Genomic DNA, 25,385 nt, shown 5'->3' on the forward strand with positions numbered 1-25,385 from the left:
GGCTGCTTACACACTAAGACGTTACAGGCGCACGTTAGTGCAGCCTGTAACGCTCCCCCAACGCACAGCAATGTAACAAAAGTGGGTTGTTCACACAGCCCACGTTGCGTTACATGTAACGCTGCACGTTCTGCCGAAAGTGCAGCATGCTACGGCGTTACAGCGTTAGACTGTTTGCACATGCTCAGTCATGTTGGGGAGGAGCGGAGAGCGGCCAGGCACATGGCTAATTTATATTCACTGCACGTTGTGATGTGCAGTGTTTACTTCTTGGTGTGGCCGCTCTGTGCGGCGATTGGCCGGCGGGACCACGTGATGCCGCATGCGTCCAAGAGTACGCATGCAGAGTGAGCTGCACAACGCGGCTCACTCTGACGTCCACATCGAAGAGCACCAGGCCTTGCGTTAGGTGCACATTATGCAACCTTAACGTAGCACCTAACGCAACGTCTTGGTGTGCAAGTAGCCTCAAAGGAAATAAATGACAGCCTCCATATCCTCTCATTATAGCTGTCATTTAAGACACATTAAGGGAATAGTACTAGTGGCTGCAGGACAGGTATTGCCTACTGGATATTTTTAGATATACCAGGTCTAGATTCACACAGGGGTGTAGCATGCCCTGTAAAAACAGGATCCCAACTGAAGGGGTAAGTGGCATTGTACGGTATGCATGTTTTATGAAATATACAGTTAATAAAACGTATGTTTCATTGAAATGCTACATTGCCCAATGCTGCACAGCATGCCTCATGCCAACAGATTCCACTGCAACACACTGATTTGGACATACCATAACAATATAATTGTATCACGTTAGCAATGCAAGTATGTGGTCTGATGCTGCGCCCCTTGTTCCCAAATAAAAAGGGCTAGTGCATAGTGAGTTTTACAGAAAATAGTTGCATATTAACCATTTCAATCCGCTGGTATTTTTCACCTTATGGACGAGGGAAGTTTTCACATTTCAGTGCTACTCCCTTTCATTCCCCAATAACTTTATCACTACTCACCACAACGAAATGATCTATACATTTTTTTTTCCGCCACCAATTAGGCTTTCTTTGGGTGGTACATTATGCTAAGAATTATTTTATTGTAAATACATTTTAACAGGAATAATAAAAAAAAAAATTATTATTTCTCAGTTTTCAGCCATTATAGTTTTAAAATACATGCTACTGTAATTAAAATTCACACATTTTATTTGCCCATTTGTCCCAGTTATTGCAACGTTAAAATTATATCCCTAGTACAATGTACGGTGACAATATTTTATTTGGAAATAAAGGTGCATTTTTTCAGTTTTACATCCATGACTTATTTTTAGCCCATAATTTAATAATAATATACCCTTTTGACATACAGACTAAAAATATGTTATTCCCTAAAGTCAGTAGGTGTAATTTTACTAATTGGCCACGCGCATTACTTCCTATAAGTGTACAAAAAGTATGCTGCATAGGAAATAATGCGTTACATAGTAAATAAGTAAGTGATACAGGCATCCATTCATGTCTGCGATCACGGTGGCCTAGAAGGTAGATGAATGAATGGGAACAATATTCCCGTTCATTAATCACTGATCGGCGGTGGAAACGAGCGAGCGGGAGTCAGCGCGGCAGCACCAATTGAGAATGATCACCGTTTTTGAACAAAAACAGTGATCATTCTCGGCGGACATGTACGAATTGGCCCTGGGGACTTTTGTCCCGTCACCAATGCCCCGTTGCCGGGACCATCGCAGGCTTCCACACCACGTGATCGCGCGCACAGCCCTCCAAACTGCAGGGACGTGACTATCGCGGCCCTGCGCCTGTAGCAGCTGCCACTGCTGACATACAGCTCACATCCCAGCGGCAGTAATGGTTAAACTGTAAAAGAGAAATATGCAGTTTAGTGCATATTGCAGTCCAATTTATAAACTATCATACAGATGTCAAAGCGCAGCAGTTATGTAGTTATTTTTTTATACCCTTTTTGGATGTGCTGTCACTTGGTGTGGCAACCTTCACTAAAAATCGAGCAATAAGTTTAAGCACACTCCACTTTATGCTATTGCATAACATAAGCAATCAACTCAAATTCAACATTTAAGCAAAAAGTCTACCTCTATTGGCTATTATGCGCAAAAAGCATTCCCAATGCCAACTCATCTTATGGGCAATAAATACATATAAAACGTCATCCAGTTTATAAAGTTTTTCTGTCCACTAATAAGAAGTGACCACATCTTCCAGGGGTACCCGATGATTCACGAGGGTGTGATGAAACATGTTGGGCGGAGACTAGGTGCACAAGGAAGTCAAGCGGCAGCAGCGTGATGAGGAGAAGCGTTCTGAATGGTGTATATTCACGCCAGAGAGGCCAGCATCGTAGCCCACCAAGGGGCAATGAGGGAGAGCCCGTGCAAAAACTATACGTTTTTATTCTGGATATGTGAATGCAATTTTATAATAAAGCTGTATACATTTTAAACTCAATCACACTATGAATGGTTTTATGATTTTTAGGTTTATGGATATGGATCTGAACTAGAGTGGAAGGAGGCTTAAAGAGAACCCGAGGTGGATTTGAAGAATATTATCTGCATACAGAGGCTGGATCTGCCTATACAGCCCAGCCTCTGTTGCTATCCCAAACCCCCCTAAGGTCCCCCTGCACTCTGCAATCCCTCATAAATCACAGCCACGCTGCTGCCAAACAGCTTGTCAGAGCTGGCTGTGTTTATCTCTATAGTGTCAGTCTGCTGCTCTCCCCGCCTCCTGCAGAACTCCAGTCCCCGCCTGCATCCCTTCCCTCCCTGCTGATTGGAGGGAAGGGATGGGGGCAGGGACCAGAGCTATGCAGGAGGCGGGGGAGCAGCTGAGACTGACACTACAGATGTAAACACAGCCTCACAGCATGGCTGTGTTTTATGAGGGATTGCAGAGTGCAGGGGGACCTTAGTGGGGTTTGGGATAGCAACAGAGGCTGGGTTGTATAGGCAGATCCAGCCTCTGTATGCAGATAACATTCTTTAAACACACCTCGGGTTCTCTTTAAAGGCACAAGGACCCCTGAGGCACCAAGGTATCCTGGATGAACAGTCTGATAGTGGTCAATCTCAACTCAACAGTGAGCGTTTCCTGAAGGGTGCTAAAGGTGGCGGTGTTAATCTACAAAGTCTTAACATGCATGGAAGATGTGGTTGCTTTTTATTAGTAGACAAAAAAAAACTTTATGAACTGGATGAAGTTTTATATGGACTAATTGCACATATGATGAATTGGAATTCACTTCTTGCACATAATAGCCTATAGAAGTGGACTTTTGCATATATGTTGAATTTGAGTTGGTCTATGTATTATGCAATAGCATAAAGTGGAGTGCGCTTAAATTTATTGCTAAATACAGTATTACACAGGGCTGAGGAGTTGGTACAAAAATCATCCCACTCCAACGCCTCAGTTTATGAAACCTCTGACTCCAGGTACCCAAAATTGTTCCGACTCCATAGCCCTGGTATTAAGAAGCAGATTTTCATAAACATGAACTTACATTCTAATGGTTTGTGGGCAATTTGGAATTCTCCATACAGTCAACATTAGCGATATCCACTCATGTTCATTTAAAATTAACTTCTTGGTATTTTCTTTTGTTTTCTGGTATGCTAAAAGGGCATGAACAGCCTTTTTCACCTGTAAAACACACAAAAACATTATGCTTTTGTCAGTCTAAAACTTCTAATTTACCTCATAAAATCTTACCATAAGAGCGCTTTCACAAAATCCGTTGCATTGCGCTAAGATCACAACGAGCACTAATGTTGCGGTGCGACCATTCAGCGAGGCATACTGTACAACCTCACTGCCACTGTAAACGCATGTGTTACCCGGTTAATGCATAGCATGCTGTGCTGTGCATTACTGCGTCGGAGCCCACCACACCACATTTGATGTGAATGCCCCATAGGTATAATTGCTGTATTGCAATGATATTGTCCATTGCAAAGCAACAGACTTGGTGTAAAACAGCTCTCAAGTGTACTCTCAAAAAATATGAAAGTAGTTGGGTCTCCAGGATGCACTGTATCGGGACACAATAATGCACTACAGTAGAACTCGTTATGGTAAACAGATGCAGAAAACCTCTGGATATAGTAAACTCAGTCCTCAGGTCCCAGCAGATGCATCTGTATAAATATACAATGTATGACCAATTCTGATATAGTAAACTACTTTTCCTGGTCCCTTGGAGTTTACTTTAAAGGGATTCTACTGTATTTTGATTGGGTGGTAGGAGGATACCATAGGGATAACAAACCTGTTGGTATCGCTTGGCTTTAGTCCACCTACTTTTTCCTTTGAAACCTTACTTCTTTAAAACAAAGCTGAAGGGAAAAAGAAAGAAAAATAAATAAACACTCGCTTAAGGAGAGGGAAGGCTCTCGGCCCTATAGAGCCTTTCCAGTCTCCTCACGGTCCCTTCATTCCCACACAGGCTCCTCCATTAGCAACCCATAGGTCGTAGACTGCTCTCTTCCATGTTGGGTAGGCTTCGGGAGTCTTTGGAAGCATTCTGGTTTCTGAAGACAGGCTGCTCCGTTCTGCACATGCATGAGCGTCCACTCTTGCACGTGTGCCTTCAGAAAGTCTCCCATGCCAGGAGATTTGAACCGTGACGCCTGCGGGGGAACGAGGGGATTGTGAGGAGAACAGGAAGGCTCTATAGGACCCAGAGCCTTCCCTCTCCTTAGGTATTTTTTTTCATTTCAGACTCCCTATAATCCAGTCTGTTTGTTGCCACATCCCTTTAGTTTCCCTTCAAGTCCCCCCCCCCCCCCAGACACAGGGGGCCATATGCAATTCACTTTTTCACCTTATGCTGGGCATACACGGAACGTTTCTGTACCGTGTATCGAGCAGCTGATAATATTCAGCTGGTCCGATCACGCTGCTCGATCCCCGCCGGCGGACAATGGCAGGGAATCGAGCAGCTGATAAGGAGTGCCGGCGGGGACCAGCGGTAATCGATCCGCGGGGACGTAGCAGGAGTCGATCCGGCGGCTACTCGGCCGCCGGATCGCCCCGTGTATTCCCAGCATTAGTTTTCTCCTAGGAGATAATTTTTCATCTTCAATTTAAAGCATAGTATACACCATACAATTTTCTGCAAGAGTATCTGTACGATTTACCTGCCAGATAGATAATTTCCAACATGTTGGAAATTATCTATCTAATCATCTATCTGCCTAGCAATTAAGAATTGTTCTACTCAGCAGGAGATAACCAGAAGACAATGCACCAGAGATAATGACCAGTCTCTACCAGTACTTTACAGAAAATAATCTAATTCCAGAAATTCTAACAGAAAATTGTATGGTGTGTACTAGGCATAAAAACTTTTTACCACTTTGCAATGGAAAAAGTATCAAAAAGTAGGTAAACAGTACTATCAAAGTTATTTTGAGTGTTTGCTTACTGGTGGTTTAAACTGCATTTTATTGACAAGTTTAAAAATATCACCAAGGAGAAAACACAGGTGAAAAAGTGAATTGCATATGGGCCAGGGGCCATTATTCAATTCACTTTTTCTCCTAAGTTTTGCTTTAACATCTCACCTTACCTCAGTTACATGCATAGCAAAACTATACATTTTATATTGGTTCAGGAAGCAATTACTTTAACCCCCCTGTTACAATAAAATCACCAGGGGGGCAGCGCAGAACTTTTTTTTAAATCATGTACCTAGCCTAGCGCTAGCTACATGATAGCCGCTGTGCAGCGGCATCCCCCCACCCCTTCAGAACGGGATTTCCTATTTGACTTCCCCCGTCGCCATGGCAATGGTCAAGATGACGTCATGGCATCTGGTGGAGTCCCGATCCACCCCTTAGCGTAGCCTGGCGGTGATTGGCCAGGCTGTGCAAGGGGTCTGGGAGGGCAGGGGCAGCGAATAGGCGCGGAGCGGCTGCGATCGGGTAGTACACGCAGCTAGCAAAGTGCTAGCTGCGTGTAACAAAAAAAAATTATGCAAACCGGCCCACCAGGGCCTGAGAAATCCTCCGCTGCGGCTTAGCCAGAACTCAGTTCGGGATTGCCGCCAAGGAGGTTAATGATCTGTGGTCATTGCTAAATTTTTTACCAACCAATTGTTGACATATTTATGTATATAAATATGCACTCTGCAAGTTTGTTTGAAAGGTAGATATCTGCTGCAATTTACCATCAGATCAACAGGTTAAACTATAATTTCCAGCATATCTGATATGCTTCTAATCGATTTTCAGATCACTACTGCACAAAATCTATCTGATTCCCAATCGGAAGCAGATCAGACATGATCGATTGGACCAGTCAATATAAGAGGAAATTGCATCACGTGTACCAGACTTACAGGATACCTTAGTGATAATTACATTTTAAAAAGGATGCCTAATGTGTGTATGTGGAGTTGTGTGGATGCTTACCGCACTTCCCGCGCCCTGGCGTCTCAGTTTTCTGGTAGTAATCCACGTAATTGTCGGTGTCCTCTGACCTGAACATGCTATGCTGTGTATGCGCAGTATGTTTACTTGGGCACCTTTCGCCTGTGCAACAAGCGTTGAGAGCTAGGAGGAGTTCCCTGCCCTGCGTGTCACATTGCACTTCACCTTCCAAACTGAAAGGAGGAGGTATCGGAGACATGTGAAGCGCAATGTGACAAACACAGCAGTGAACTCCTCCCGACACTGTCCTGATCCAGTTAGATATGAAGAGGGATGGGGAAAGAAGGGATCCCAAAGACAACTAGCAGCTTCAGGAGGCCAAGGATTAAGTAATCTATTCTAGCCCACCATGGGCTTCATTCATTTTTTTTCCCAATTCAGTAGTACTTTGAGGGTTGGCTCCCACCTGCCTATGTACAACATGCAGCCAGCTGAAGCGGACAGTGTAGTTTTCACTTAGATGGTCCACTGTGGTCCAGCTGTAACTCATGGCAGATGCATTACCATCATAGGCTATATGGAGGCGTACATTTGAAATCGGCGCCGGTAGACTTGGGCGCAGGATACAGCGTTATATAGCTGATCCTGCTTCTGCACAAGTCCGGGCCGATTTAATTACTATTCCCCCTCCAGGCCGACATGGATAGTGGGGGAATGAAATAATTCGGCTTCCAGCGATTGCTGGAGGCCGAATTATTATGTTTTTAAGCAGCTTCGGCTCTGTCTTCTGACGGAGCCGACGTTACTCACTGAGCACTTCAATAGGAATGATTCCAATTGAAGTCTATGGAGGCGCCGGCTGCACCCAAATCTAGCAGCGCTGAAAAGCACTGCTCCGATATGGAGAGTAGGGCTGTTGAGTCAGAGGTTTCATAAACTGAGGTGTCAGATGATTTTTGTACCAACTCCATAGCCCTAATGGGGAATGCATCCACCTGTTTGGGATTATTGTGGACTACACAAAAGTGCAGTCAGATAACCACAACGGATCTAATGAATCTGTTGAAGGCTAACAAGTGTGATTGGTTCCTGCTTATAAAATAGATGCCGTTCACTGTCAGTTTTATGATGAGCTGAGAACGGACAAAAAATGTCCATTCTCAGCTCAAGTGGACACAGTTTAACTCCAATCTGCACTGTAACATGGTACAAACGTGTATACTGGGCGCTCTGATTAACATGTACACTCCTATAGAAAAAGAGCAGCAGGGAGTAACTCGGTGGATAAATACGATTGCAATAGTACAAATTTCCAAAAGGAGAAGATGGGACACACTTGTACATACATGAGACGGTCTTTGCAAAGCGATCAGTAGCAAGTTAGAGCAATACTAGTTTAGACCTTTATGAGGACAAATAGTGCAGGCTGCAGCATCAAATACCAGCAATATTCACAGCATAATGCAGAAGTGCAGTGCTGCCTGATAACACCAAAAGCAGACTATAAACTCAGGGTGACATGTTTAGCCGAAGCATATCATCAGCAGCACTGCCTCGCATACTTCCTCGATGTATACTGCACGGCTTCAGGAATGGGGAGATAATTATCTTACCTGTACACTTTCCAGACCACGGCGCTCAGTCGGCTCCATCTTCCGCTAACCACGTGTAGCACGGAAGCACAACGCGCATGCGTAGTTGCGTACCAAGCACGCAAAACAAAACTTTATTAGCTCTGCCGGTGTAAAGTCAGAATGGGCAGCCCGGAAGCAGCCTGCTTACTGAGTATCACGCATGCTCAGTGGGAAGTTAGACATTATTTATCTGAAATATCTCCGCTTCCGCACCACTGTACACTCCCGAAATTTTCAGGGGAGGGAGGGGACCCCCAGATCTAGCTCCGTGTCGAATTGCAGCCCCCGAGCCCCGCTAGTTCCCGAGATAGGTTTGCCGCAATCAGTCTCGGGAACCAGCAGGCCGGGGGGCTGCAATTCGGCACAGAGCTAGATCTGGGGGGTCCCCTCCCTCCCCTGAAAATTTCGGGAGTGTATGTAGCGCGGAAGCGGAACTATTTAGGACGGTTTACGTGGCTGCACAATTTAATGGCACGCAGGCTCCTACTGCGCATTCTGACACCACACCGGTGTCGCGTCGAGACTACTCCCATCGAGTTACTATACCTCTACTTCTGCGCACGCGCATAGCCATTCTGCACATGCGCAGTAAGGCTGTGTCAAATTACTGAAAGATCCGTTTGCTGCTTATCGATTTTTCCTAATATCTCCTCCGCACGCCAGCACAGCAGCGGAGACAAGCTGCTGACTTGGTGCCCGAGGACGTCGACCAGCCACGTGGTGACCCCTCAGAGCATTATGCCAGCTGCCTGGTCACCCCCAGACCACTGCAACAGCCGCCTGCTCACCATATCCAAATATTTTTGAATACATTTGTAATGTGCACATCCGCAGCCACAGATTAAGTTCTCGCCCGCTGCAGCCGCTACCACTATAGAATTCTGGAGGGGATAGCGAGGAAGGGGGAGCCCCAAGGTGAGGGAAGGGGGTGGAGAGGTCCCTTCCCCGCCACTGTGCCTACCGCTTCCCGTTATCTGCGCTGCCTCCCCTCCTGCTGAGGGGGAGGGGGGGGGGGCACCTGGCTACCTATTCTGGGGAATACTGTATCACACCAGCTACATATACTGGGGACATATACCCCTGGCTACATATACTGGGGTCATCTATGCACCTGGCTACATGTACTGGGCGCATATACCCCTTGCTACATATACTGGGGACACCCATACACCTGGCTACATGTACTGGGCACATATACCCCTGGCTATATATACTGGGGACACCCATACACCTGGCTACATGTACTGGGCACATATACCCCTGGCTATATATACTGGGGACACACCCATACACCTGGCTACATGTACTGGACACATATACCCCTGGCTATATATACTGGGGACACCCATACACCTGGCTACATGTACTGGGCACATATACCCCTGGCTATATATACTGGGGACACACCCATACACCTGGCTACATGTACTGGACACATATACCCCTGGCTATATATACTGGGGACACCCATACATCTGGCTACAAATACTTGGGATACCTATAGACCTGGCTATATATACCCCTAGGTACATATACTGGGGACACCTATACACCTGGCTACATGTACTGGGCACATATACCCCTGGCTACATATACTGGGGACACCATACACCTGGCTACATATACTGGGGATTAGTGATGGGAATTCCGGCTCTTCTCGGAGAATCGGCTCTTCTGAAATCGGCTCCCATTAAAGAGCCGGCTCTTACGGCTCTCAATCGGCTCTTCATTAAATATCACTGGACACCACTCAGAATCGGAGGAAAAGCCCCGCCCCGTCTCCATGACAACTCCAGACTGCTTCGCTAACTGGGGCAATCCCTCCTGCTACTGCTCTGCTCTGCCCCATACACTCCTACAAGCTGCAAGAGAAGGACTACATCTCCCAGCATGCCTTAGCGCCCTTTATTACACAGCAAATCAGAGCTGTGTGGGGCGGCTGAGGCATCGGCTCTTTCAAAACTGAGAGCCGGCTCTTGTCGTTCACAGCAAAGAGCCGGCTCTTAGAGCCGGCTCCTTCGTGAATGACCCATCACTACTGGGGATACCTATAGACCTGGATACATATACTGGGCACATATACCCCTGGCTACATATACTGGGGACACCTATACACCTGGCTACATGTACTGGGCACATATACCCCTGGCTACATATACGGCTAAATGTACTGGGCACATATACCCCTGGCTACATATACTGGGGACACCCATACACCTGGCAAAATATACTGGGGATACCTATAGACCTGGCTACATATAATGGGCACATATACCCCTGGCTACATATACTGCTGACACCTATACACCGGGCTATTTATACTGGGAACACCTATAGACCTGGTATATGTAGCCAGGTGTATAGGTGTCCCCAGTATAGGTATACTGTGGACACCTATACACCTGGCTACATATACCGGGGACACCTATAGACCTGGCTACCTATTCTGGGGCACCTATAGACCTGGCTACCTATTCTGTGGACACCTATAGACCTGGTTACCTATACTGGGGACACCTATAGACCTGGTTACCTATACTGGGGACACCTATACACCTGGTAACATATACTAGGGACACCTATTCACCTGGCTACATACAGTGATGGGAAAAAACTATTTGCTCCCTTCCTGATTTCTTATTATTTTGCATGTTTGGCACACTTAAATGTTTCTGCTCATCAAAAACCGTTAACTATTAGTCAAAGAGAACATAATTGAACACAAAATGCAGTTTTAAATGATGGTTTTTATTATTTAGTGAGAAAAAAAACCTCCAAATCTACATGGCCCTGTGTGAAAAAGAAACTGCCCCCTGAACCTAATAACTGGTTGGGTCACCCTTAGCAGCAATAACTGCAATCAAGCGTTTGCGATAACTTGCAACCAGTCTTTTACAGCGCTCTGGAGGAATTTTGGCCCACTCATCTTTGCAGAATTGTTGTAATTCAGCTTTATTTGAGGGTTTTCTAGCATGAACCGCCTTTTTAAGGTCATGCCACAACATCTCAATAGGTTTCAGGTCAGGACTTTGACTAGGCCACTCCAAAGTCTTTATTTTGTTTTTCTTCAGCCATTCAGAGGTAGATTTGCTGGTGTGGTTTGGGTCATTGTCCTGCTGCAGCACCCAAGATCGCTTCAGCTTTAGTTGACGAACAGATGGCCGGACATTCTCCTTCAGGATTTTTCGGTAGACAGTATAATTCACGGTTCTATCTATCACAGCAAGCCTTCCAGGTCCTGAAGCAGCAAAACAACCCCAGACCATCACACTACCACCACCATATTTTACTGTTGGTATGATGTTCTTTTGCTGAAATGCTGTGTTACTTCTATGCCAGATGTAATGGGACACGCACCTTCCAAAAAGTTCAACTTTTGTCTCGTCGGTCCACAAGGTATTTTCCCAAAAGTCTTGGCAATCATTGAGATGTTTTTTAGCAAAATTGAGACGAGCCTTAATGTTCGTTTTGCTTAAAAGTGGTTTGCGCCTTGGATATCTGCCATGCAGGCCGTTTTTGCCCAGTCTCTTTCTTATGGTGGAGTCGTGAACACTGACCTTAATTGAGGCAAGTGAGGCCTGCAGTTCTTTAGATGTTGTCCTGGGGTCTTTTGTGGCCTCTCGGATGAGTTTTCTCTGCGCTCTTGGGGTAATTTTGGTTGGCCGGCCACTCCTGGGAAGGTTCATCACTGTTCCATGTTTTTGCCATTTGTGGATAATGGCTCTCTCTGTGGTTCGCTGGAGTCCCAAAGCTTTAGAAATGGCTTTATAACCTTTACCAGACTGATAGATCTCAATTACTTTTGTTCTCATTTGTTCCTGAATTTCTTTGGATCTTGGCATGGTGTCTAGCTTTTGAGGTGCTTTTGGGCTACTTCTCTGTGTCAGATAGCTCCTATTTAAGTGATTTCTTGATTGAAACAGGTGTGGCAGTAATTAGGCCAGGGGGTGACTACAGAAATTAAACTCAGGTGTGATAAACCACAGTTAAGTTATTTTTTAACAAGGGGGTAATCACTTTTTCACATGCCCATGTAGGTTTGGAGTTTTTTTTCTCACTAAATAATAAAAACCATCATTTAAAACTGCATTTTGTGTTCAATTATGTTATCTTTGACTAATAGTTAACGGTTTTTGATGAGCAGAAACATTTAAGTGTGACAAACATGTAAAAGAATAAGAAATCAGGAAGGGGGCAAATAGTTTTTCACATCACTGTATATGGTGGATACCTATACACGTGGCTACATATACTGTGGACACCTATAGACCTGGCTACCTATACGGTGGATTATTAACAATAAAGCACAATCACTCATGGGTATATGAAAATACAAAAATTCAGCTTTATTAGGGAACCATACCCACAAATTTAGACCAACCAATTAAAAACAAAAATGGCCAAGAAAGAGCGCACCTCATCAACAATTGCTCCCACATACAGCACTCTCCACACATACACCCCCTTTTCTGGTACCGGAATTGACTCCCTAAATCTTCAGAGAGGGGGAGAGGACCTATGCTGCGGGGAACAACCTGGATATAAAGATCTCTTCAGCCTGCAGATTGCAATTAGACAGATTGAGGCAATCTCACCAACTCTTACAGCTTTACACTGTATGGCGGCACCATCTGTTAGACATCCGCGTCACTCCAGGACAGCAATGTGTGAGTCCCGATTGCCTTAGACGTATGGTGCAAGTATCCGCTCAACCCACCATGCAAATCGCCATAGCGGGGAGCCGGGTAATAGAATCTCGCATCCCAGCGTATTCCGTGCAGTCAGCGTCTTTGCTGAGGTCGTTGAGAGCGCTTCCAGGCCACAGGAATTGAACCCGCCCACCTGAGAGCGCTCTCAACGCCGCAGCAAAGGCGCTCCTGGCCCCGCCCCCTTTGCAATCCGAATCACTCATTTTGATGATTCGGATGATTCGACTCACAAAAGAGATTCGGATCAAAAATCCGAATCGTTCATGATCCGGACAACACTATCGTCCATACCGTCACGGAGGTTAATTCGTAGTCACCAAACAAAACTTTAACAACATATCAAATTATTTTATTTCATGAGCAGAAGAAGTGCATACATTTGCATAAACCAGCATCAACACAGTATTATTTCCATCTCATTGACCATCTCTATTAGTGACATGGCTACACTTCAGGCTTTATACTTACAGCATAGATGTTATTTAGTATATATAAGATTCCTGTGTACACATCATATATATACAGTCACAATCACATATGTATATCTGACTTTAAAAATACGGGGACTGCTTTATTGAAGCAGCACAAGTTTTTGATTGGTTTGTTTAATTTTTGTGGGATTAAGCACAGCTATTACTGTATATATAATTTATGATTATCTGAGAAATAGAACATTTTATCATATTTTCTATTTTAATTACAGTTTAAATTCATAATGAGTTGGAGTCTGTGCATTGTTTTCCCAACTCTGACTCCAGGTACCCAAAAATTGCTCCGACTCCACAGCCCTGGTCAGATTACAGGTATTTTGGGGGAAAACACTATGGCAGAGCTCAAACTTCCCCAGCAGACCTATCACACCACTGCTAAGGTAATGTGTGTTTGGCCCCACCCATGACCACGCCCACATTCTGTTGCGTGACCAAAACCTTTTTTTGGCGTGCTATGCACGATGCAGGGGTTTTTATCAATATAAAATATCCATTGTCAGTAAATTATACCTTTGTAAAAACTAATGTCAAAGGTTGGCAACACTGGTACGGGACTCATTATCTCCTATTACTCAGGAGCCCTGTGAATTGTCAGTCTACCCCTGAGTGTGCATATTAATCATTAGCTTTATTTCCTAATCTGATTAGCTTGTGCAAAATTCTTATGCCCAGGCTGATTGTAAACAGTAAGCAATTATTACCCAATGCAGTTTTTGGCGCGCTCCACACCTATCATACAACCTATTGTCTATTGTCACCTGTAGGTTTGCCGCATAGGTATGAATATCACATTCATATAAATTAAACAATATAAGGAACCTTGCGCTGCCTTAAAGTCCACTACTAAGTGTCCACAGTAAAAAAATCTTTGAACAGGCTTTATCCTTGCAATCTCCACCTCCAATGCACGTCAAAAATACAAATAAAAAAAAAAAGAGTTCATCGCATAGATTGTAATGCTGAACAAATCTGCCACCTTCTATGTTCCCGTGTGGCGTGTTACAGATTCACCGCCTCCTCGTGCTCCACCACCACTAGGAACTGCTTTCACCTTCTGGTATGGCTGCCCTGGCTCACAGACAGCTTAACCAGCATAACACTCCAAATTCTCAGGCCCTCCGATTCCTCAGCTCTGGCAATGATCATTAGAGATGTAGCGAACGGTTCCAGGCGAACTTTGGTGGTTCGCGTTCGCCTAGAGAAGGCAAACTTTTGCGGAAGTTCAATTCGCCCCATAATGCTCTATTGAGCAAAACTTTGACCCTCTACATCACAGTCAGCAGGCACATTGTTGCCAATCAGACTACACTCACTCTTGGAGCCCCCCCCCCCCTTATACAAGGCAAGGTCCTTGTGCTGTTTTACTCACTAGTCTGCCTACACTAATTAGTTAAGGGACAGCTGCTGACAGACTCTGCTAGGGAGAGTTTAGTTAGGCTCTTATAGGCTTGTTCCTAGCTAATTGTTGCTCCTTACATTCCTCACTCCCGTCTTCCAGGGAATTGTAGAATTTCAAAAGCCAGCTTATATACCTTGGCCGGGAATTGAATGCAGGTCTTGGCCGGGAATTGAACCCAGGTCGGAGTGCTTGGTAGATAGCTCTCTTAACCGCTATACCACCACCAACACTACATGCTGAAGGCAGCCTAGCATGTACCATTATGATATATCCAAGAGAAAAATGAGCTTGCTTAAAGATTTGTAGCCTTTCAAAAGCCAGCTCTTATATACCTTGGCCGGGAATTGAACCCAGGTCTGAGTGCTTGGTAGATAGCTCTCTTAACTGCTATACCACCACCAACACTACATGCTGAAGGCAGCCTAGCATGTACCATTATGTACCATTATCATGTACCATTATCCTAGAGAAAAATGAGCTTGCTTAAAGATTTGTAGGCTTTCAAAAGCCAGCTTACATACCTCGGCCGGGAATTGAACCCAGGTCTGAGTGCGTGGTAGATAGCGCTCTTAACTGCTATACCACCACCAACACTGCATTCTGAAACCAGCCTAGCATGTACCATTATGATCTATTCTAGAGAAAAATGAGCTTGCTTAAAGATTTGTAGGCTTTCAGAAGCCAGCTTACATACCTCGGCCAGGAATTGAACCAAGGTCTGAGTGCGTGGAAGATAGCTCTCTTAACCGCTATACCACCACCAACACTACATGCTGAAACTTCTTGGAGCAGACTTACTTCCTCCCTCCAAAAGACACACATACATCCCCCTAAAATCATTCAACAGCAACTGCGTGCACAGTCTTTGTGGTACACAGTCTCTGTGGCACAATTGGTTAGCGTGTTTGGCTGTTAACTAAAAGGTTGGTGATTCAACCCCACCCAGGCATGGCCTTGCCTTTTGTGTTCAACAGTTGTCCGAAGAGAACCCCAGATAGCCATGCAGATTTATCTATCTTTCTCTCTCTCTAGTAGGGATGGTCACCGCTTTCTGCGGAATGGTATTTTCCACAATTTCGGGCGGAAAGTGGTCATTCCATTCCGTTTGGTCGGAACGGAATTGCTTTTTCAATCCGGCAGAATTCCGAAATTGCCTGTGAAATTCTGCTGGTATCCGTTGATGCCATTGAAGTGAATTTTCAGCTTAAAACCATCAAGTCCTAGAGAGAGAGAGAGCAAGCTCATTTTTCTCTTGGGTATATCACAATGGTACATGCTAGGCTGGCTTCAGCATGTAGTGTTGGTGGTGGTATAGCGGTTAAGAGAGCTATCTACCATGCACTCAGACCTGGGTTCAATTCCCAGCCAAGGTATGTGTAAGCTGGCTTTTAAAAGCCTACAAATCTTTAAGCAAGCTCATTTTTCTCTTGGATATATCAGAATGGTACATGCTAGGCTGGTTTCAGAATGTAGTGTTGGTGGTGGTATAGCGGTTAAGAGAGCTATCTACCATGCACTCAGACCTTGGTTCAATTCCTGGCCAAGGTATATAAGCTGGCTTTTGAAATTCTACAATTCCCTGGAAGATGAGACCCTCCTCCCTCCGGGAGGAGGGAGAGAGGGATACACTGTCTGATGTTGTAAAGGAGTGCAGGCCTGTAATTGAACGTTGCGTGAGATTTTTGCCTGGGACTTTTGATGTGTATTTCACTCAATCATGTCTTCCTCCAGGTATTAGAACTCTTGAAACATGTTTTCTATCATTTTTCTAGCCGGTAGAAATTTTTCTAAAATTTAAAGTCCCCATTGAAGTCTATTGCGGTTTGCAAAAGTTCGCGCAAACCGAACCTTCCGCGAAAGTTCGCGAACTGAAAATCGGAGGTTCGCGACATCACTAATGATCATCAGACACATGTAATAAAATTAGGATCTAATCATAGCATAGACTGTTTGGAACACCTTCTGGCGGGACACCACTGCCAATTATGCCACCGTGTATTAGCTTGGGGAGGGGGGCACCGCAAAACCCCTCGTGCACCCTGCACCTTCAGGGACCGTGCTCACCAATTGTCCTGGCTGCCCCAACCACAGACAGCTTGCAAGCTGTTAAAAGTAAATAAACTTACTCATGAGACATTCCTCGTTTAATTGCCAAAACCTCAGAAATCTTTATTTCACTTGTACAAGGGCGTTTCTCACAGCCAGCATTTATGTATGGATTTGCAGCTACACAGATCCTGCTACGCCAGAGAAAAGCAAGCTCCTCTTGTGCGCAGGGTTTTTTAATCCTAATGAATATAATAAAATATTCCTCCTTTTGGGCAGTTCTTTCTGTTAAAAGTCCAATCATCATGTCCAGTTCCTCCTTTTAGGTGGGGTCGTTCTTCCTCTGTGTCCCTCATGAATAAATGAAAGTCAACAGGAAGAAGAAATCCTCTGACATCAGTTCCTTGTCTCATGTCCTTCAAAATCACCCACACTTTCAGAGAACTGGTTTTAGGCTGTTCTTTCCAACTCACTGCCCCGTGCTTGGTACAGAATGACACTGGGGGGAGGTTTCAAGGTTGCTCTGGTCTTTTACTGTGAAGGAATATAGAAAGCTGTGCACAGTGAATGGTTCAAAACATATATTCAGTGATATCGTGATAACTCCTTGGTTAACAATAATCCTTTTACTTAAAGTGTCACTCTAACACAATAATCTAATTCTGTGCATGTGGTCCTTATAGCCACATGAGGATATACAGGATATACATAAAGATTAACAGATCAATTATAAAATTCTTTCCACATTTCCCTCCTGTTTATAATTGATACTGTGGGTTTTGGCTTGATTATATACGTGTATAAAAAGAAATATTTACATTCACATTTCTGTGCTTATGCTTACTTAAGCTTCAGGTATCTGCAAATGTGTCTCCACTACAGGGATTAGAAATTCAAGCAAACACAGCCCTCTATTCCCCTTTGCTGCAAATGGGTATGCACTACAGCAAGTCAGGGCATAGAAGTGAAATGATCAAAAACAAAAAATCAGGCTCTGGCCGTGAGCTGGAATAATTGCCTCACACGTTGGCCTGGCCATCTCCCTCCAGCATACCATCATAATCTCCTCCCAAATCACCGTATGCTTCTTCATCATGCTGTGCTAAGGCTGCATACATAGTAGTACTCATATGCTTATCTATCAACCTTGCAAAAAATGTTCTCAGCATTGGAAAAATACAGCAGGCTAGAAGGAACAAAACCATAAGAACAGTTAGGAATGCGATACCAAAACTCTGAAAAAATGAAGTCCAGCTTCCAAACCAGTTCTGTAACCAGTATGTTATTGGGTTTGAAACACCTGAGTTTCGTTTCAGCTCTTCAGATAGGTCTTTTAACTGCTGAAGAGCCACTGTCACTTTTCCATCAGGGGACGTATTATCTGGAATGTAGGTACAACATTGTTCCCCAAAAAATTCACATACACCCCCTTTCTCTGCCAACAGCATATCTAATGCAATTCTATTCTGCAGTGCTGTTAATGATGTTGCTTTCAGTTGTTCTGCCAAACCTTCGATAGCATCTCTAGTATAATTAACAAATCTTTGCTGATTGTAATAAATGTAATTAATCCAATCTACATTTTTGTTAACTGTTGGCCATAGGAAAATGGACTCAAACCCTGCAGCAATTTGGTTCCTAGCCTTGAACTCGTCTGGCACCCCTCTGGGGACCCCTATCGCATCAATATATACATATGGGTCCAAACTCCCTTTTGGTGCCTCCCTTTTACTCCGGTGTACCTTTTTATCCACCAAAATTTTAAAGGATTCATAGGGCAATATAGTGACATGTTCTATCATCCAGACAGGGGCACACAACCCTTTCCATTCTGGTGGCAATGATGATTCTGCTTTGTTGGGTTCACAAGTCCACCAAGTATCTTCTAACTGCCATTTTGTTCCTAGGCTCAACCCTTTATCGTTGGTTATTTCCACTATTTCTCCACAATACTTGATCATCGGATGGTTACTGGGGGCAGATCTATTATAGCACGTAAGATTGCTGGCTGTAGCGAATGCACGCTGTGGCGTGCCTGGTACCTTCATACGGGCTCTCTCTGTGGTACAGTTCCGTGGTTGATTCACACTTATCATACTTTGTATCATACATTCTAGTTCAGACCCACTCGCCACTACTGGTACCAGAGCAATCTGCGGTCTAACCGCTGCACACACAATACAGTCAGACACATTCACTCGGTACATTCACTCGGTTTGCAGTACAAATTGCCAAAGTAATCCAAAAAATTAAAAATTCCACCGGTCACTAGAACTTTATTACTAGTCACGTTCATCTTGTTAATACTGTCCGGTGGGGATGGGTCCGTAGTCTCTTTGTCTATCCTGTCATTGCTGTTCAATGGAGGTCGTTTAGTCATTGTCATTCCAGGGCTCTTCTTCTTCTTCTTTAAAAATGCTATGGCTTTAACCCAACTTCCCCTATGTAGCCTTTTTAGGTATCTGTTCCCCCTTTTTTATCTCCTTTTCACCATGGTTCAAGATAAAGAACTACACCTGTGCCTTAGGAAGAATCCTCTAATATCTTCCCACAGCCTTTGAGATCGTGGTCGCACTGAGGCTCAAGCAAATGTTCCCGTCGCCTCAGGATCTCAAATTTCCGCCCCTCTTTACCCCGTGGTGCTAACTATCAAGAACAGATTGGATCTGGCTACTGTTTTTAACTAAGCGTTCTTCTTGAGCAAAATTCAAACAACATTTCTCTTGTTTCAAAAGCCACCGAAGCTTCGTGTGAGTGTTCGTAGCAAGCTGTGGCTCTGGATCTTTTAATTAATCTGGATTCGGAAGGCCCATGTGCGCCCTCTTGCAATGGCTTAAATGTTCCCATGTGGTTTTATTCTAATTTAGCCACTATCCCTCCTGTTGACACATGTAAGACTCATGTGTCATTACCACAAAAAAATTGGACAAAATCAGTCAAAGGAAGGTTAGTAGGTCAGCAGTGTACAGAGCGACCTGTAGGTAAAGTCTTAGGCTGCAAGTCAGCAGAGGGAGTTGTAGTTGCATATGTCAGGACTGCCAAGTCGTTGCCACGGGAGATGGTGAGGGGACTGGGATGTTGCACACATGTGAATGGCCAGTGTCGTGGGAGCCCGGAGAACATCCATGGTCTGTGGGACGGGTGGGCTCCTCAGTTGCTGACACCTAACCCTGCGGACGCCACTAAGCCGCAAACGTATGCATGATGGGAAAGCATACAGACTGTTCGTGAAAACAGTGGGGGACGGAATCCCATATAACAGGGTAAGTAATAAACACACAGCTTGAGAGGAGACGCAGAAAGAAGCTTATCTATTCCACGATGTTCTTCAGCTCACTACTGTAAGACCAGGACAATCATTGGTGTATTCCCTCCTATGCACATAGAACTGATCCACAAAGATTTATTAATTGCCCTGCGGACAAGTCACTGCGCGCAGATGCGGATGGGAGAAACATCCTCTGGTCAATAAACAACACAGAAAACAAAAGTACAGGGGCCAGGGTGGTGCAGCTTTTTTGGACAATGAAGACGTAAATGCCCAAGCAAACTGGCTGTGCAGCATAGGCGGGGGGGGGGGGATGGATGGATGGAGCTGGTGGGATTGGGCTGGTGGGGGTGCGGTGGGGCTGGTGGGGGGTGGGGTGGGGCTGGGGGGGGGGGGGTGGGGGGGGGGTTGGGCTCTTGGCAGAGAACTACGATCATGCATCCCTCTCTGCAGTCCGCCATTAGACAAGGCATTGTGGTCAAAATATCTCTATCAAAGTCATTTTTTACTGAACTTCTTCTAACATATCCATGAATTATAAAAATTTTAATTAGGTGTCAATCAAAACAGCCAATCAATCGATGACAATGACCCACATACTACAGCAAAACAGCAATCAATTGTTCCCAGAAGCAAAAAACAAAAATCATCATATTTACTCTTATAATTGAAAGTAATATCTGCGGGGTTTCTCTTTTTCTTTTCTTTTTTTTTTTTTTTATATCCCGCATTCTGGGTTTCACAAAATATATACATTAACTTCTTGCAAACAAACCTTTCATCTTGCTACATGCATTCTCTCAAATCACCCTGTTCCGCTTCAACACACACACACACACACATCTAGGCTGAAATCAGTTTCATCATCTAGATGGAATTAGTAGTCCATGAGGACTCTTGCCCCCTCCTCAGAAATGTGGGCGTAACTCATACCTTCTCACAGATTCCTGACAGAAAAACTCCACTCAAATTTCACAGAATTCAACAGTACAAACACATCCCAAATGGCATTCACAAACAGACAACTGCAAACAGGAAAAATCACTTTTAAATTTTCAATCTTCAGACAAACATCAGACAGACAGAGTATAAAACTTGTACAGACATTTGTATACTGTACAAACTACACAAACAACAAACAACAAACAGACAGACAGCAGCTCATAACTTGTGGATTTTCCCCTGTAGCCCCCCTCCTCCTCCCCCTTTGCTGGATACTTCCCAGGGAGCTCTGGTGATTTAGATTTCAGAGCTTAGAATTCCCAGCTTCACATCTTACACACCACAACGTAACATTCCATTTTCATCAATCATTCACGTACTCATTTGCCCTCAACTAGGGCACAAATTAGTACCCTTAACCACACTCTGTCACTGTGGACCTTGAGCTCTCTGGGGACACTGTCGGACCAGGTGACCTTTCAACCCACATTCAAAACATGCTCCGCGTTCTCTGCGGCCTTCATAGTCCTTAAATCTGCGCTTTTGTGAGCGCGTGTGGCTGTTACCACCATTCACATAACAATTACTTTCATCCTTGTTGCCATCAGAAACATATGCAGCAACTTTCTTCCCTTTCTTTCCTTGATCCCACATACAGGGTGCCGGATGCTTTTTAGAAAATCACTCGGTCTGCAGACTCTATGATCCACAACATATTGTGTGACACACTTGCACAATCCTTCAGTCAAAACCTCACGTATAGCAATCCTAAACCGTTCATAAGGGGAATCTGTTGTTTCAGCAGCAGGGGGAGCTATACCTCTATATTTACTAAAAACCTCCATCACTTTATCCAGTAGCTCATCTATATCTAATCCATGTATATCATATTCCACCTCATATGTCTGGGAGGTCCCATCCACCTTTCGTGGGAGGGGCTGGGTTTGGTTTTGGGGAGGGTTCTGGGGAACCTGACATACAGTAGATGGTACCTCCTCCAAGTCTTTGTTCTCCGTACTTGGCCCCTCCTCATATATGCCTCTAGTAGCCATCTTTGAGCTTCTGTTAAACAATATTACTTTTCTAAAATCACATTACCCTGAACATCTCCTTTAATTTGAGAAACAAGTTTCTTTACAGCTGTCAAAATGCAGATACCCTAAAAACCTATATTTATTTCCCCACAGGCTGCGATATTTTACCCAATTTGTTTTTTACTTTTTCCTACACATAACACATACATCATTAATGGCCATAACTTTGCTTGCACCTTGCCCCATTGATCTATATACAGCACTATGATGTAACACTTCCTGCTGTTTCAATCCCGTTCACTCACTTATTGTTGGATTTACAATGTCCCGCGGTCCCCTCCCGGAATATACTGCCTTCTATGCACAAAGATGTAACAATTCCTGCAATTACAGCGCAAAGATCTTACAATTCCCGCTGAGGCAGAGTGCCTGCACTAAGATGGAAACATTCCTGCCAAGGCACCTCGAGGGCTGCAGCTGAGACCTGGACAACACTCAACGTGATGAACCTCTGTGTGGGCTAATCTCGACTGAAGTACAGAAACAACCTGTGATCTAGATCCACTCCGATATTACTGCCTGTTACGCGGCTGTGTTCTATTACAAAAACGTACAATTCCGCTGAGGCACACGGTAGCTTAGGAAACTGACCACAGATTGTGTCATACAAAACAATATAACAACACATCAAAACTTATACTCTAATTTTGCGCAGCCCTGTGTATGAGAAGTTACAGAAATAAAAGGTAGTACTTACAATTAAGAAGCTTTCAGGACACCCGAGAAATTTGTTTTAGAATCCTAAGCAGGCGATTTCACCGACCTTGGCTGAAGAAGTCTCACGGTTCGAAATAAACCGTATGTCACAAGGACGTGAGATCTAGTTGCATTTGGCCACCTTTTTGAAGGAAATGTAACCCCGGTGGGCTTTCACCGGCTTGCTATCAGATTCGCCAGTCGCAAACGCGCTCCTAGGCCTCACCTCTCTGTGACGATAGGTTTCCGGTTCGAAGGACCAGATGTTAAAAGAAAATAAACTTACTCATGAGACATTCCTCGTTTAATTGCCAAAACCTCAGAAATCTTTATTTCACTTGTACAAGGGCGTTTCTCACAGCCAGCATTTATGTATGGATTTGCAGCTACACAGATCCTGCTACGCCAGAGAAAAGCAAGCTCCTCTTGTGCGCAGGGGTTTTTAAACCTAATGAATATAATAAAATATTCCTCCTTTTGGGCAGTTCTTTCTGTTAAAAGTCCAATCATCATGTCCAGTTCCTCCTTTTAGGTGGGGTCGTTCTTCCTCTGTGTCCCTCATGAATAAATGAAAGTCAACAGGAAGAAGAAATCCTCTGACATCAGTTCCTTGTCTCATGTCCTTCAAAATCACCCACACTTTCAGAGAACTGGTTTTAGGCTGTTCTTTCCAACTCACTGCCCCGTGCTTGGTACAGAATGACACTGGGGGGAGGTTTCAAGGTTGCTCTGGTCTTTTACTGTGAAGGAATATAGAAAGCTGTGCACAGTGAATGGTTCAAAACATATATTCAGTGATATCGTGATAACTCCTTGGTTAACAATAATCCTTTTACTTAAAGTGTCACTCTAACACAATAATCTAATTCTGTGCATGTGGTCCTTATAGCCACATGAGGATATACAGGATATACATAAAGATTAACAGATCAATTATAAAATTCTTTCCACAAAGCATATGTGCACAACTCAGCTTTCCACAATGGTCCCCCTCCTGGCATATGGGTCCCTCACCACTGGCCAGCAAACAGTCCACTGCAACTGGATAGACTTATATAGTGTAAAACCTTATGTTAAAGGACTTACGAGGCCAAAATCGTTAAAAAAGTCAAGTACCTGGAAGATGTTTAAATGCACGGAGGACGTCGTCCGCGCCCTCCGTGCAGTTCCGCTGGGTCCCCTTCCTGAAAGCGCCCCCCGTGCCGATCGCGACCCCACAGGCCGGGTCGGGCTCTCATGCCGCTCCTAATATGGCCGCCGGAGCTGGCCGCTGCTGTGCAGTCCGCATTTCCCCGAGTACGGCTGCGCAGCTGTAGGGCCAACCCCTCCGAACCACGCACTGTAGCATGGATCGGAGGGGTTGGCCCTAGAGCTGCGCAGCCGCACTCGGGGCAATGCGGACTGCGGAGCCGTGGCCAGCTCCGACGGCCATATTAGGAGCGGCATGAGAGCCCGACCCGGCCTGTGGGGTCGCGATCGGCACGGGGGGCGCTTTCAGGAAGGGGACCCGGCGGAACTGCACGGAGGGCGCGGATGGCGTCCTCCGTGCATTTAAACATCTTCCAGGTACTTGACTTTTTTAACGATTTTGGCCTCGTAAGTCCTTTAAGATGAATAAAATGAAGTAGCGCAACTCACAAACATCAGAAAATGTCAAGCATATCATATTATGCGAGGACGTCTCCACCTGGCACTGCAAACACCTCCAGTCCGTTTAGCAACGTTCTACGCGTTTTGTCTCATGACTCACAGAGCCCCTGATGAGTCATGAGACAAAACGCGTAGGACGTTGCTAAACGGACTGGAGGTGTTTGCAGTGCCAGGAGGAGACGTCCTCGCATATTATGATATGCTTGACATTTTCTGATGATTGTGAGTAGCGCTACTTCAATATATTCATCTTAATATAAGGTTTTACACTATATAAGTCTCTCCAGTTGCAGTGGACTGTTTGCTGGCTAGTGGTGAGGGACCCATATGCCAGGAGGGGGACCATTGTGGAAAGCTGAGTCGTGCACATATGCTTGCAAGCTGTCTGTGGTTGGGGCAGCCAGGACAATTGGTGAGCACGGTCCCTGAAGGTGCAGGGTGTACGAGGAGTTTTGCGGTGGCCCCCCAAGCTAATACACGGTGGCATAATTGGCAGTGGTGTCCCCCCAGAAGGTGTTCCAGTCTATGCTATGATTATATCCTAATTTTATAACATGTGTCTGATGATCATTGCCAGAGCTGAGGAATCGGAGGGACTGAGAATTTGGAGTGTTTATGCTGGTTAAGCTGTCTGTGAGCCAGGGCAGCCATACCAGAAGGTGGGAGCGGCCCCTAGTGGTAGTGGAGCACGAGAAGGCGGTGAATTTGTAACACGCCACACTGGGACATAGAAGGTTACAGATTTGTTCAGCATTACAATCTATGCGATGAACTCTTTTTTTTTTTTTTTTGACTCATCCTTCCCTTCCACCCACCCTCTCTCCTTTCCACCCACCCTAGTAGGCATGAACGATTTTTGGAAAAGATTGAATTGCACGATTTCTGTCAGAAATTGCAATTTCGATTTGATTCACAGTTTCCAATACACAACGATGGATCAGCACACTGATGGTGAGTATGAGTTCCCCCAGTATAGGTAGCTGTAACGATTAGTGTCAGCAGAACTACAAATCTCTGATTATGTGGTGATCTGCAGTATCACCAATA

General features: G+C 44.8%; 1 protein-coding gene across 2 annotated transcripts in view; it reads right to left on the bottom strand.

Moving 5' to 3' along the window:
- RSL1D1 (ribosomal L1 domain containing 1) overlaps nucleotides 1–25,385 on the bottom strand; it is a 78,600-nt gene that overhangs the window by 14,172 nt on the left and 39,043 nt on the right. The window contains exons 1-2 of one of the 2 annotated variants that reach the window (XM_068244698.1): nucleotides 8,023–8,379; nucleotides 3,541–3,680 (exon numbers count right to left, since the gene is read on the bottom strand). In XM_068244698.1, the coding sequence (XP_068100799.1) occupies nucleotides 3,541–3,680; nucleotides 8,023–8,061 (179 nt within the window). In that variant the 5' untranslated portion in view covers nucleotides 8,062–8,379. Of the gene's footprint in view, nucleotides 1–3,540; nucleotides 3,681–8,022; nucleotides 8,380–25,385 lie in introns of those variants that run through there. The other variant, XM_068244699.1, reaches the window with a different exon arrangement.

The sequence above is a fragment of the Hyperolius riggenbachi genome, chromosome 7 (assembly GCF_040937935.1).
Source record: "Hyperolius riggenbachi isolate aHypRig1 chromosome 7, aHypRig1.pri, whole genome shotgun sequence".
NCBI lineage: Eukaryota > Metazoa > Chordata > Amphibia > Anura > Hyperoliidae > Hyperolius > Hyperolius riggenbachi.